The 12,581-nt window shown below is 40.3% G+C and overlaps 1 protein-coding gene across 3 annotated transcripts in view; it reads right to left on the reverse strand.

Moving 5' to 3' along the window:
- Positions 1-12,216, reverse strand: part of ctage5 (CTAGE family, member 5) — a 22,613-nt gene extending 10,397 nt beyond the window's left edge. The window contains exons 1-10 of one of the 3 annotated variants that reach the window (XM_042501418.1): positions 12,081-12,216; positions 11,753-11,886; positions 10,962-11,048; positions 10,058-10,361; positions 5,184-5,284; positions 1,980-2,111; positions 1,773-1,794; positions 1,520-1,608; positions 1,161-1,232; positions 138-248 (exon numbers count right to left, since the gene is read on the reverse strand). In XM_042501418.1, the coding sequence (XP_042357352.1) occupies positions 138-248; positions 1,161-1,232; positions 1,520-1,608; positions 1,773-1,794; positions 1,980-2,111; positions 5,184-5,284; positions 10,058-10,361; positions 10,962-11,048; positions 11,753-11,886; positions 12,081-12,201 (1,173 nt within the window). In that variant the 5' untranslated portion in view covers positions 12,202-12,216. Of the gene's footprint in view, positions 1-137; positions 249-1,160; positions 1,233-1,519; positions 1,609-1,772; positions 1,795-1,979; positions 2,112-5,183; positions 5,285-5,573; positions 5,817-5,941; positions 9,868-10,057; positions 10,362-10,961; positions 11,049-11,752; positions 11,887-12,080 lie in introns of those variants that run through there. The other 2 variants (XM_042501417.1, XM_042501416.1) reach the window with 2 other exon arrangements.
- Between the last annotated feature and the right edge of the window lie 365 nt (positions 12,217-12,581).

The following is a 12,581-nucleotide window of genomic DNA, read 5'->3' on the forward strand; positions in this document are numbered from 1 at the left end:
GGAGATAACCAAAAAAGAATCCACTTTGTCAAAATCGTACTAATGCAATGGATTTCCATTCATATTCTATTCGATTCTTGATTAACATATGTAGGTGTTATAGTTGCTACTGTTGATAGTGGTGTGTGTGCTCCTACTCTCTTTTCTTGCTCCATCCTCTGTTCTCTCTGCTGGTCCAGCTGATCCTTAAGTTGTTCAAGATCCCTCTCCAGCTCTTTTTTAGCACGTCCCAACTGTTTGGCTTTGACCTGAAGAATCAGGATGTATTCAACAGAGAGTAAAAGTGTGGGTGAGTGAGTGTGGAGTGAACACGAAGATTCTGATAACAATGCCAAACTGTAATTAATTTATCACTCCAAGTTTGGTAAGGAAGTTTAGAAACATTCACCATAAAGTGTTTATTATCAATATTTTTAGAATAACAATGTGACAATTACAATTTAAAGAGGGTCATTTGTAGTGATGAACCTACAGAGAATTATCACCAGAATCTGCAGCTCCTCTCAGAGCTTTTTTTAGCTGTTGGTCCACTACTTTACTGTTTAGATTCACTCTCATAATTTCAGCTGCGCAGGCATCTGTTTACAGTAAAAAAAAAAAACTTCTAAAAATCCACTGTGCACTTCTTGTTCAGTACCAGACAGAGGACAGACACAGTTAAAAACTAGCTGATGACCATGAGCAGATAGTTCCCACAGGAGTTGATATTGGTTAAAAAGGCACCATTACATTAGCCATGAGGCCGCAAACACAACTCTAAATAAATAACACTGTGTCTCCTTAACAGCTGGATGTGTAAATAAGCAGCTGTTTGTTAACACATTTGTAATATCAACTTGAAATGTGATAAATGATAATATGACCGGTCTCCACTGCCCCCAAGTGGCTGAAAAAAATCAGGTATTGCAGGTAAAGCTTAAATGAATTTTTCAAGTCAATTAGTACACACAATAAAATACCCAAAAGATATCAAAGCAATTTTGTTCATGAAATAAGTTAAAACATTCCAAGGATGTAAAGTAAACTTACTGTCTGAAGTTATATCTTATGAGCAACAACTTACTTTTAGCAAAACGTTACGCAGAATTACTGTAAAAGTCTGGTTTTGGTTAAGTTGTCATACGTGTCTTATCTCCCTTTTATTCATTTCTCTGCCTTACCTCCAGATGTTCTGTCTTTTGTGTTTGGGCCAAGACACCGCTGTCCCTCAGTGAGCTCTCCAGGTCATCATACTACACATCACAGATGATGAGGAAATAAGTCAGCGCGAACATGGACAACACTCATGTTAGACACGTGATTTAAATTGTGTTCACAATTGTCTGCAATGACTTTGGAATGAGAGAATCTCTGCTTTTTGATCAGACAACATGTGGAACACTGCATCCTCTAATTCAGAGTTTTTGCGCCACAAAAATCAAAACATAGCCTTTTATATGATTTTGGTGTCAGTTGAAAACCCCTGGTTTTGTGTGTCAGACCGGCTCTGCCATCATTTAGGAGTGGCACTGATACCCACCTCTTGTTGACATTTGCTGAGGGTCTCAAGGACTTTACACTTCTCATCCAGCTGCTGTGCAACCTGCTCAGCCATCCACCGCTCTTTACCTGAAAAGAGTGAATGCTTAAAACAATGCTTAAAAACACATTCATATCATATCACAACATTTCTGCTTACTGTGTTAATATACAGAGTACAGAGGAAGGTTGAATTTGTAATGAATCAATTTTATTTCATAATAAAGTGACAAAAAAGAATAGTGAGAACTTACTTCGATACATTCTGCTTTTGACCTGTGAAGAAATAAGATGAAAACTATGCTTAAAATTCACTCATCAAAGGGATTAATCAGTTAATAAATGGACAAGAGTAGAGTGGTTTCATTGCGTCTATGTTTAAACCAGCTGTGCTGCTACAAATGTGCACACTGTAAATATATAATATTTGTGATGATGTATATACATGGCTGCATACTCACAGAGCTGTAACATCTACAGGTAAACAACAGCAATGTCATCATCCCCACCAGACTCGAGATGATGACTGGTTCCCATGGCACCCCGTACAGGTCTGGCCCAGGTCTGATGTCATCAGGCAGTGACGATACAACCTGAATGAAGAGGAAAGATTGCTTAGGAGTCGGTTTTAGTTTACACCTTTGTGAAAAAAAAAGAAAAAAAAGAAAAAAAAAAGAAGTGTGATTGTTCATAGTCTGGGAACATTATTTGGTTCCCTCTAAGTGAATTGTACACAATGGAATACATATTGTGGACAGAAGGATCAGCTTATTTGTGCTGCATGACTGCCCTGCAAACTAGGTCTAACAATATGTGGTAAATGCAATTCAACATGAGGGAAGGTTTAATACAGCCTGACTGACAAAACAGCTGTTGCTTCAGTAGGTGTTGTTATGCTTCTTATACTTCTAAAAGGAGCCAAACAACTGGCTTATTTAATCTTTATGTTGTTTTAATGATATTACACTTGAGAACTAAATTTATAGCATAAATTTGTGTTAGTAGTTATTTAGTCTTAATTTATTACATAGCTGTTAGTAAAATGAAATGGTGGCTTATAGAGAGCAGCAGCATCTAAAAAAAACCAAACACACATGCCACATTTTAGCTTAAAGACTGAAAACGGCAGGAAAGCACAACACCTGATCAGACATAATGACGTAACTATCAATTAGCTAGCTAACTATCACTAGCTAATTCTGTCAAGAATTAAAAAACACATCTGAAAAGGCGTCTTGAAATGTAAGTGTAGTCTTGACAGCGGATTTACAGCACTGGCACGACACACGTAGTCAAACATGAGCTGTACAAAATTACAATATGTACACAGCTATGTCAAATGAGCTGTTTTCAACTGCTTGACAATCCATTAATGCTACGTTGTGTCAGCTGTGGCGGCTAGTTAGGAAATGCTAACGAAACCTGCCACATAACGTACATCCTTCACTTTCTCCACGGCGATACTGTAGTAAGCCTCCGCCGTCGCCTGAAACTCGACCGCTTTGCTGGCCAACTGGTCGCTCGCCGTATGTTCCGCCATCTCCCAGCTATTTCATTTAGTTATTATTTAGGTGATATCTGTCATTTAACCCACATTAGGGACAGAAACTAAAGCCATGACCCGGGCTAGCGGCAGTTTCACATCCTATTCACAACACCGACGCTCAAGACTAGACCACGTCATACTGCACGTCGTAGGGGTAGAGAGATGTTAGGTTACCTCTATAACCTCCTCGTAGATATTCCACTACACTGTTTCCGCTTCGCATGGCTAGTTAAAAAGGACTATATATAAATAAAGACTTGATAAATACATATACACATATTTTAACACCCACAGACTTGTGTAAAAAAAAGTACACCCCCGTAAGCGTAAATGGTTCAGCCGCAACGTCACCAATTGTAAAATGCCACACTGGCATATCGGAGCACTTTTAAAGTGACACCAGATGAAACAGGTGTCAATCAACGAAATGTAGAATTTTCAGTGTAGTCTTTGATAATGTCCCAAATAACTAACACACTTATTTTAAATTAAGCCTGTTGTGTTTTGGCACAAACGCCATCTTTCTCAAGCAGCTTACAACCATGTGTCACCTGTATTGAGTTATGGCAGCAGGGTAGTAACAACCTGTTCTGAGTAAGACAGTCATGTAAAGACTTGACTTTCAAATGTTTGAAAAGGTAGCCTACTCACCGATGTGGCCTCATTTTCATCCATTTGAAACTATCTAGTCCTCTCCAAACATTTAAAACAGTTAGCCTTTTGAGCAAGTTGGCTGCCAGCTGGCTTTATGTGCGTAATAGACCCTCCAGCACTAAGGTATGTGAGGGGTGCAACAGAGCCGAGCCAGCTTGACAGCTGAGACGTAGGCAAGGCTGACTGTCCGCAGGAGAGTCAACATGTCACAAGTTCAGGGTCTTAAAGAACCAGACTCTAGTGTATGCTGTTGCTTTCAGTTTTGCTGTATGTGCCTTTGAAGGAGTGTCAGAGGGTCACGTCTGCACCAAGAGGGACCCAGAGATGCCCCGGTACAAAATAATCAAAAAACATGCATAACTGTGAGCCTTAAGTCACCCAAGAAAAACATGTTAAAACTGAACTGAGTCAGGAAAAAATTTGGAGAGGTCTAAACAAAATGCATCCTGCTTCGTCCTTCACCATGATGTCTATTTAACAATGTTGTAGAGGGGGAAAAAAACAGTAATTTTAGCATATTTAAAGTAAGTGTGTTAGATTTAGTGGCATTCAGTGATAAGGATTGCAGATTGCATCAAGCTGAAACGTCTCCTATTTGCTAAGCATTAAGTCAAATCTAGAAATCCTTCAGTGCTCCTTTTAAAAGGGAGACACATTATCTGCACGTGTCTTCAACTCAAAAACAAAAGGACCAGGTGATTTAAACCAGTAAAAACACTAAATAAAGCAGTTTTACATTAAAAATCTGTGTTTTTCCAGGGATGTTTGGCTTGTTGCAGATGGGTTACTAGCCCACCATCCGCTAATAGCCTATGCTCACCCTGTCTCCTCCTGTCCAAAACAAATGGACCAGGTGATTTAAACCAGTCGTGGAAATGCAAATGGCCCTGTTTGATTTGTCCATTCTGGCCTACTGTAGAAACATGCATGTGCAACATGGCATACTCATTGGATGAGAACCCACTCCCTCTGTAGATATAAACAACACATTCTCAGGTAACAAAAACACAATAATTCTTATTTACAGGTGATATACACGAAAGAAAATATGCTTTTTATATCATATTCCATTTCTGCCATTATATCCTTGAAGATCCTGCACACTGGAACTTTAAATCAAAAAAACTGTTTTTCCATATTATACATTAGACTCTTTTCACATAGGAAAAAGTGTTTTTTTGACAGTTTAAGAGTAGTGCTCAAATGTAGTCCATTAGGATTTAAGTGACTATTTTATACTTTAAGTATATTATTTGTACAATGATTAAAACACCACAGTTATATCTGTAAGTTGCATCAGCTGGTGTTAGAAATGAACCTGAAAGATGATGCTGACTGAAGAAAAAAAAAACCCTTGTAATTTTGTAGTTGTATATAATATGACATTTTGCACTTTTGAGAAATTGCACTTTTGGCTTAAATAATTTCATGATGATTTAACCAACAACCTGTCTTACAGTCTTACCTTTACAGTGAGCCATATGAGAAGCTCCCTCACTGCATGAAGATGAGTTTTTGAGGCTTCAGCAATCAAAAGAACAAAGTCCAGAATTTGCTTCATGACCCCTGGAATTAGAGTCACAAAACATAACAGAATTTAACTTTTAAACTTTCAACCTCTGTCACAATTCTACATTATTATAATCAACCCAAAGCTTTCATCTTTAATATATTAATGTCCTAGCGTAAAAAAAAAAATGAACAATGTTGTGGCCATGCTGTAATGTTCCAGGTTGCGTGTTGTAGGCATGAGGATGCAGCAGGTTGAGTAGCACTCCTTTTCATATGTTATTGCTTAATATCTTTGAATCATCGTTTATCCTTTTTGATTAAGGGATACTTGAGTCATCCATACCTTCCAGTGACTGGGGTGATTCTGGCTGAATATGAGGAGGGGACTCGGGTGACACTCTCTCTTTTTCACTTCTTTTCTCATTTCCTGTGCCTCCACTCAGTCGTCCATCTTTCTTCTTATCCACCCCCTTCCATTCATCTGTTAGAACGTTGTTATCTAGACCTACAGAGGAATCTACCTCGGTGGCCATTCCCTGATCTTTGCCATGAGTCAAACAGGATGCACCAACACAGCTGGCCTCAGCTGTATTTGACAGGGAAACACATGCAGCGATGATTGAGATCATTGCAAGTCAAACCCATACCAAAATTAAAATATCAAATATCACTGATATAAGCAATGATCTTTGAGGTCATAAAATAAAATACCTTGATGGTTTGCGTCACGGATATCTGATTGACCATTGCTTAAAGTCTTTCTCACTCTCGCCAACAGCATTTCTAGCTTCTGAAGTGTGATGAGCGTTCTGGTCTTTTCTTTATCCTCCTGTGGTACATCAGCGAGCTTCATGCTAGGAGCGAGCAGTGTCTCCCTGTGATAATGCAGAAGTCTTTCTATATCCAGCAATATTGACTCATCATTATCAGGATCATCAGTCATGGTTTCTGAACTTCCTAAAACGTAATCCAAAAACTGCACTTTGTGTCGCCCAAAGAGCTCTGTCAAAATAGTCACCTCATCCGAGCTCATGTAGGCAAGGAGGTTCTTGTAGTGTTTGGTGGGGGGTTTTGTTTGGAGTTGGCTTTCTGTTGGATGGTTATTAGTCTGTGTTGGAGATGAAGATGATGTCTGAGGCTCTGTAGAGGTAGGAGAAGGTTCCAGCTGCTGTTGTGACCCAGTGACGGAAGAGTCTGTTTGCGTATCTTGCATGTAAACCTGGGTTGGATCTGTAGTTGAATCCAGTTGTTGTTCAGGGGTCAGTGAGTCTGTGGATGTCTCAACTGTGTTAGAATCCAAACTTGGTTCAGATTCTGCAGATCCTTCAGTTTCAGTGACAGGTGTTTGGCTGAAAAAGCCAAAGGCATTTTTGAAAAGGCCAAATGCTCCTCCACCCCCAGTCTCTGCCGTGCCTTTATTGTGACCATCAGACAGACCAGTTTGCTCAGATATCACAGGGTCACCAGATGAAACTTCCACCTCCACTCTTTCCTCTGTCCTGAGTTCAGAACCAGTTATATTAGGAAAAAGGTTTGTCATCGGCATATTGGCATGCTTTCCATTTATCTCCATCTCTTCTGTGTCTGTCTCATGACCAGAGTGTATTTGTACTGTTTTCGTCTCAGTGTAAATTCCATTGGTGCTGGTTTCAGTGTCTTCAGGCGTAGTTTTATCCCTCTGACGGAGCACATTATCATCAGAAAGGTCAGTGTTTCCTACCTCACAAGAGTACAGTTGATCATCTTCTTTGTTCTCGGCTGTCTGGCAAAACGAAAGTTGATCAGGAAGGCTGTTTTGGCCACTCAGATCATTGTTGTTTATCACACCATTATCTCCTTTTTCTTCATTTTCCTCCTCCTGTGTTCCCTCCTCATCCCTCTCTATGCCTGGTACCACTGGACTCACTCCTGTCCCATCTGCGAATATTTGATCACCGTCTGTCGTCGGAATTTTGATTTCTGTCTCCATTGTCCCTTCATCTGTTGAGCTCAACCTATTTGCAAAACCATTTCCATTGCTGTCCGTCATAGATCCGTCTTCACTAGCTTGAGGAAAAAATTTGTTTGAACTTTTGAGACTCTCTTCGTCCTCTTTGTCCCTCCTCTCGCCCCTCCCATTCTCCACTCTATGATTTCCTTCATCCTCCTGCTCTTTCACTTCGTCCTTGAACTTTTCTTCCACTCGTTCCTGTTCTTCCGTCTGTGGGTTTTCGATCGGACTCTTTTCAGTTTGTGTGGATACTTCAGAGAACACAGATTCTGAGCTGTTCTCCTCTTGTGTCTCCTTTTTATTGCCTTCTTGTCTTGTCGTTCCGTTGTTGATGTCTTTTTGAGTGTGAGGTGAAGAGTGGAGGCTGGTTTCCATCTCTACCCCAAAATTAGAAGACAGTACTTCTTCATGCTCTTCCTCCTCATTTTTCTTTACTTCCTCCACCTCCCTTTCCTTCTCCTTTCCGAAGTCTTCTACCTTCTGTTGCCTGTCCTCTTCCCTTAACACCTCCACTTCCTCTTGCTTCTCCTCCCCTAATGTTTCCTCCATTTCATCCTTCTCCTCCTTCTCATTTAACTCCTCTACCTCCTCCTGCATTTTCTCTTCCTTTAATTCCCCCACCTGCTCCTGGCTATCCTCTTTTATCTCTTCCACTTCCTCCTGTTTCAAGTTTTCTGTTAACTTCTCTATTACCTCCTGATTCTCCTCCTTTAGCTCTTCCATCCCCTCTTGCATCTTCTCCTCGTTCACCTTCTCCATCTCAGCCATTTTCTCCTCTTTATTTACCTCCTCCCCTTGTTTTTTCTCTTCCTTTGACTCCCTCACTTCTTCTTCTTTTATCTCCTCTCCTTCCTCCTGTTTTTTATTATTTTCTTCAAACTTATCTACAGTCTCCCTCTCCAATTCTTTTATCCTCTCCTGCTTCTTCTCCTCCATTTCCTCCTTTCCCCCTTCATCTTTTAACTCTTCTCCCTCATCCTGCTTTACTTGCTCCACTTCCTGCAATTTTTCCTCTGAATCTATCTCCTCCACTTCTTTTAATTCCTCCCGTTCCCCCATTCCTTCCTTTGTCTCCTCTACGTCCTCAATCTCAGTTTGAACTGGCTGGATTTCGTCTTCACCATCAGTCTCGGTTTCTTTTACTGTTTCCTTTAGCTCATGTGCATCACCGTCATTTTCTGCGCCCCCCTGTTGCAGAAGCTCAGAGTCCTGATCTACATTGTTTTCCATCTGTATTACGCTCTCAGTAGTCGAAAACACTCCTCTGTCCTCCTCTGAGGCATTTACATACTGAATATCAGAAGATCCAAACTCCTCAGAGCTGTCCTCAACAGAATGCACCTCCCTCTCCTGTCCGAACTCTCCCTGCTGTGTCTCTGTGTTACTATCAGTCACAGTTAGTGAATCTGAATGATCAACATCGGTTTCTACACTCTGAGCTTTAAAACTGTCATCCTCATTGGGAACTGGTTTCTCGTCAGCTGCCCCTAATAATAAGAAAGGCTGAGTCTGTCCAACACTACTGACTTGACTTTGTTCTGCTGAGTCAGTCTGAGTCGTGGAAATTTCTATGTAAAGTACATCTGCTTTATTCCCCTCAGCTTCGTGATCATGACTACTGGCTCCAATTTTGACAGATGTATCTGTGGATTCTTCTGTGTTATTGATCTGATGAGGGATCTGGGCCTCTTCCTCAACCACATCCTCTGCTTTGCTCTCCTCAACAGATTGTCCCATGGAGTTTGAATTTAAATCAGCAGAAGTTACATCAGACCCTACACTGATGTCAGATTGTGTCAAAAAATCTTGATCAGTATCGCTTGCAGTTTCCGTTTCTTTTTCAGGCATCTGATGATCCTTGTCCTCCATTTCTGCAGGTCTTTCTCCACCCAGGAATTTTTCCTCTTCCTTGTGATCATCTGAAACATTACCTCTTCCTTCTTTGTTACTGCTATTATGGATTGTATCTACTACCTTGGATGTTTTCTCAAACTCCTTGGATGCTGTGTCTTCAGGTATGAAACTATCATTGCTGCTGTCTGATGTACTTATATCATAATTATTACTGTCAGCATTGAGAATGATTTCTGGTGGGGCATTTTGGTCTTCCTCCGCATTTGATTCATTGCTGGTTTCTGTCCTTAGATCCTCTGTCAGTGCAGTGGGTGACTGACTGGTATCCACATTCACAGATTCTGTTGGTTGTTCTAAGATTTTGTCCTCTTCTGCACTCTCATCTGCTTCACTCTTGTCTTTTCTGAGGCCTAAAATGTCCCCTATCCCCATATCCAACCAAGAACCAGAAGCTGGCTGTTCTTCCTCCTTGTCCTCTTTTTCAGTTGTTGTCTCCTGCTCTGATTCCTGGTTGGTCAGGTCAAACCCCAACGTGCTTGACAGTCCATTTCCAAGCCAACCTAATGTCCCCATCTCTGTCTTCTCTTCTTGTAACTGGCTGCCCTCAAGGTCCAGAGACATCCTCCGACTCCTGAATTTCTCTGCTGGTTCTTCGTCATTTTTTCCTTCTTCATCTTGCTCTTTTTCTGCAGAGTGATCTGTTTTTTTCTCTCCTCCAAAGCCAAGCCAGCCAGTCATGGTTGAAGCAAAAGAATCAGCAGTTTCTCCATCTTCTTCTCTACTTTCCACAGCATCATCAGGTTTTCCTTCTCCTCCCAACCCTAGCCATCCTGTCACTGAAGAAGTGACAGAAGCTCCAGCCGGTGTCTCTTTTCTCTCATCTTTTTTTTCCTCCTCAGCCACATTGTCAGCTTCTTCCTCTTTATTCAGACCTAACCATCCTGTCACTGAAGAACCGAGCCAGGAAGAGGGAGCAGACCCACCTTGTTCGTTTGGAGCCTCAGGAGTCTTCTGTGCTTCCTCATTAGTCTCGGCAGCAGCATCATCATGATTTTTGCTTTTGTCCTCCTCTGTCAGTGTCCCGTCAACTTCCTGTGCTGAAACTAGAGATTCTGGAGAGGGATGTTCAGATGTTGAAGAACTATCAGCATTTGTGTCATCAATATATGGGGAGATTTGGGTAGTTTCTAAATCCGGGTTTTGGATTATCTGATCATCATCATCACTGTCAAGATGACTGGAGTCAATGAGGTATCCTGACTCATCCATACAGAAAAAATCTGATTCCTGAATGAAGAGAGGAAATGAAGAATAAGGCTTTCATTTTATACACACTCAAATGCTAATTTAGGGTTACAGGGACAGTTCACACCAAAATAAAATACATATTTTTCATACCTGTTGTGCTATTTATGAATCTAGATTGTTTGAGTGTTGGAGATATTAGCCATAGAGGTGTCTGCCTTTTCCCCAACAAAGAAAGAAAATAGTTCCTACATGAAACTGCTCACAACAAGGTCTGTGAATTATCTTGGATTAGCGGGTCATCATTTCTGTAAAGATACATTGCTGTTGAGTTTTTAAAATGTGCTATTTTGACTCTTTGAGCTCCACAAGCCAATTGCCACCTCGTTCCATCTTATTGGAGAGAAGGCAGACATCTCTACAGCTGTATCTCCAACACTCAGCAACTCACACCAAAAAAATCTATACTGATAAACTGCACTACAGGTAAGAGGAAAGATATGCATTTTTGGTTTTGTGGTGAACTGCCCCTTTAAATACTATACCAAACAATTTACATGTTTCATATTTGCATGCTATAGTATTTCTGTCATAGAACACTTTGTTCAAATCCTGTACTCTGGAGAGCTAAAGCCTATTTACCTGTGTCTCCACGACTTTCTCCACAGTAGCATAAATGTGCTCCTCTTGCACCGCATCCTTTGGGAAATAGCCAAACTGTTTGTCAATCTGAAAATCAAAAGGAGGCAGAGCAGCTATCACAATTCTGTAAAGCCATGATAGCATTCTGGAAGAATTGAAAAAAGGGAATTTTTCTTCTCTGTGTTAGAATCATTTTCATTGTCAGCTGTGATTAAAGCAGAACCAGTTAGTCTATCCAAACCACCATTCTATATTATTCACCAGATTTAAAATCCTAACTTGCATTTTTGTCTTTACAGGTGTATTTCATTTTAAACACTAGACATTAAAAGAAATAAGGTACACTCAGATTACCTCAGTCTTAAATGATTTTATATAATTAGTCAAATCACCAAGGTTAAAAAAACAGACCGATGTCATGTTGATTATTTTAACAAAATTTTCCATCTTCATTATTTAGATTATGCCTCTGAAATGCACTATACTACATTATATGTAGATGTGTGTTTTTTGTTTTTCACTCATTAAGCTGGTCATGGTACATAATCATATCATTATAAAGGAACTGAATTGCTCTAATAGATGTTTGTGTTAAGCTGGTAAAGTATTAACATGACTCAGCTAATCAGTGCTGAGAGCCCACACTATCTGTATTATAATGCGGACTAATCTCTTTAACTTCCAACCTGAGATGAGAGACTACTTGAATTAGGTGTGTTTTTCATTATATTCTGCTTTAAAGAGAAAAAAGGCCGGCAGCAAAGTCAAATAGATGCTGATGTCAGACTCACACTGCCTGCCCAGAGGTCCTCCCTCTTTCCGGTCAGTTTGTGGTAAACAAAAATGGTGTCTCCTCGTCTGAAGCTCAGGTAACGACAGTCCTTACCACGGTGGTCCCTGATGGCCTGCACTCTGCTCATCAGACCTACACACACACACACACACACACACACACACGCCGTGGCAAAGACACACAGACACAAGAGGGGATTAAAATAGAAAATGGACAAACAGCCTAAATGTATAAATGAAATCAAAAAAACACATTATCATCATATAGAAAGCTTTGAATCTATAGACTGTATATCATGAACTGAAAATTAGTCGTTACGGACTTACTTTCACATGCTGAATCTCCACAGATCTTGTAGTCAGACAGCAATCCCAGATATACGTGAGGTAAAATCACAAAAACTATGCCTGTACCCCACAAGATTCTGTAAACCTGTGAAGGAGCCATTCTTGTTGTTTTAACTGGAGTGTATCAAGAGAAAATGTCCATAACCAGTCCAAATAAACTCCAGCCAGTTGTGCTGGCAAGTGGACATTGCCTCTAAGCTGCTGCTGTCATGAAGACTCAATAGTAAATGAGAGAGCTGAGATAAGATATAAGGCTAGCGTGAGGACAATCATTAACATCCAACAGCTGCTTGCAATATGAAACATTATCTGGTCACTGGTCAAAGGCATTTATTGTACTCTAATATAAAAAGTAAAAAATCTTTCGATTTTTTTTTGAAAATAAATAAACAAAAGTGGCCACAATAATTTGTTTTGGCACGCTAAAATATGGACTTTTGTGGACTTCGGCCTTTATCCACATAGATGACGACACATGCG

The sequence above is a fragment of the Plectropomus leopardus genome, chromosome 14 (genome assembly GCF_008729295.1).
Source record: "Plectropomus leopardus isolate mb chromosome 14, YSFRI_Pleo_2.0, whole genome shotgun sequence".
In the NCBI taxonomy this organism is placed as follows: Eukaryota; Metazoa; Chordata; class Actinopteri; order Perciformes; family Serranidae; genus Plectropomus; species Plectropomus leopardus.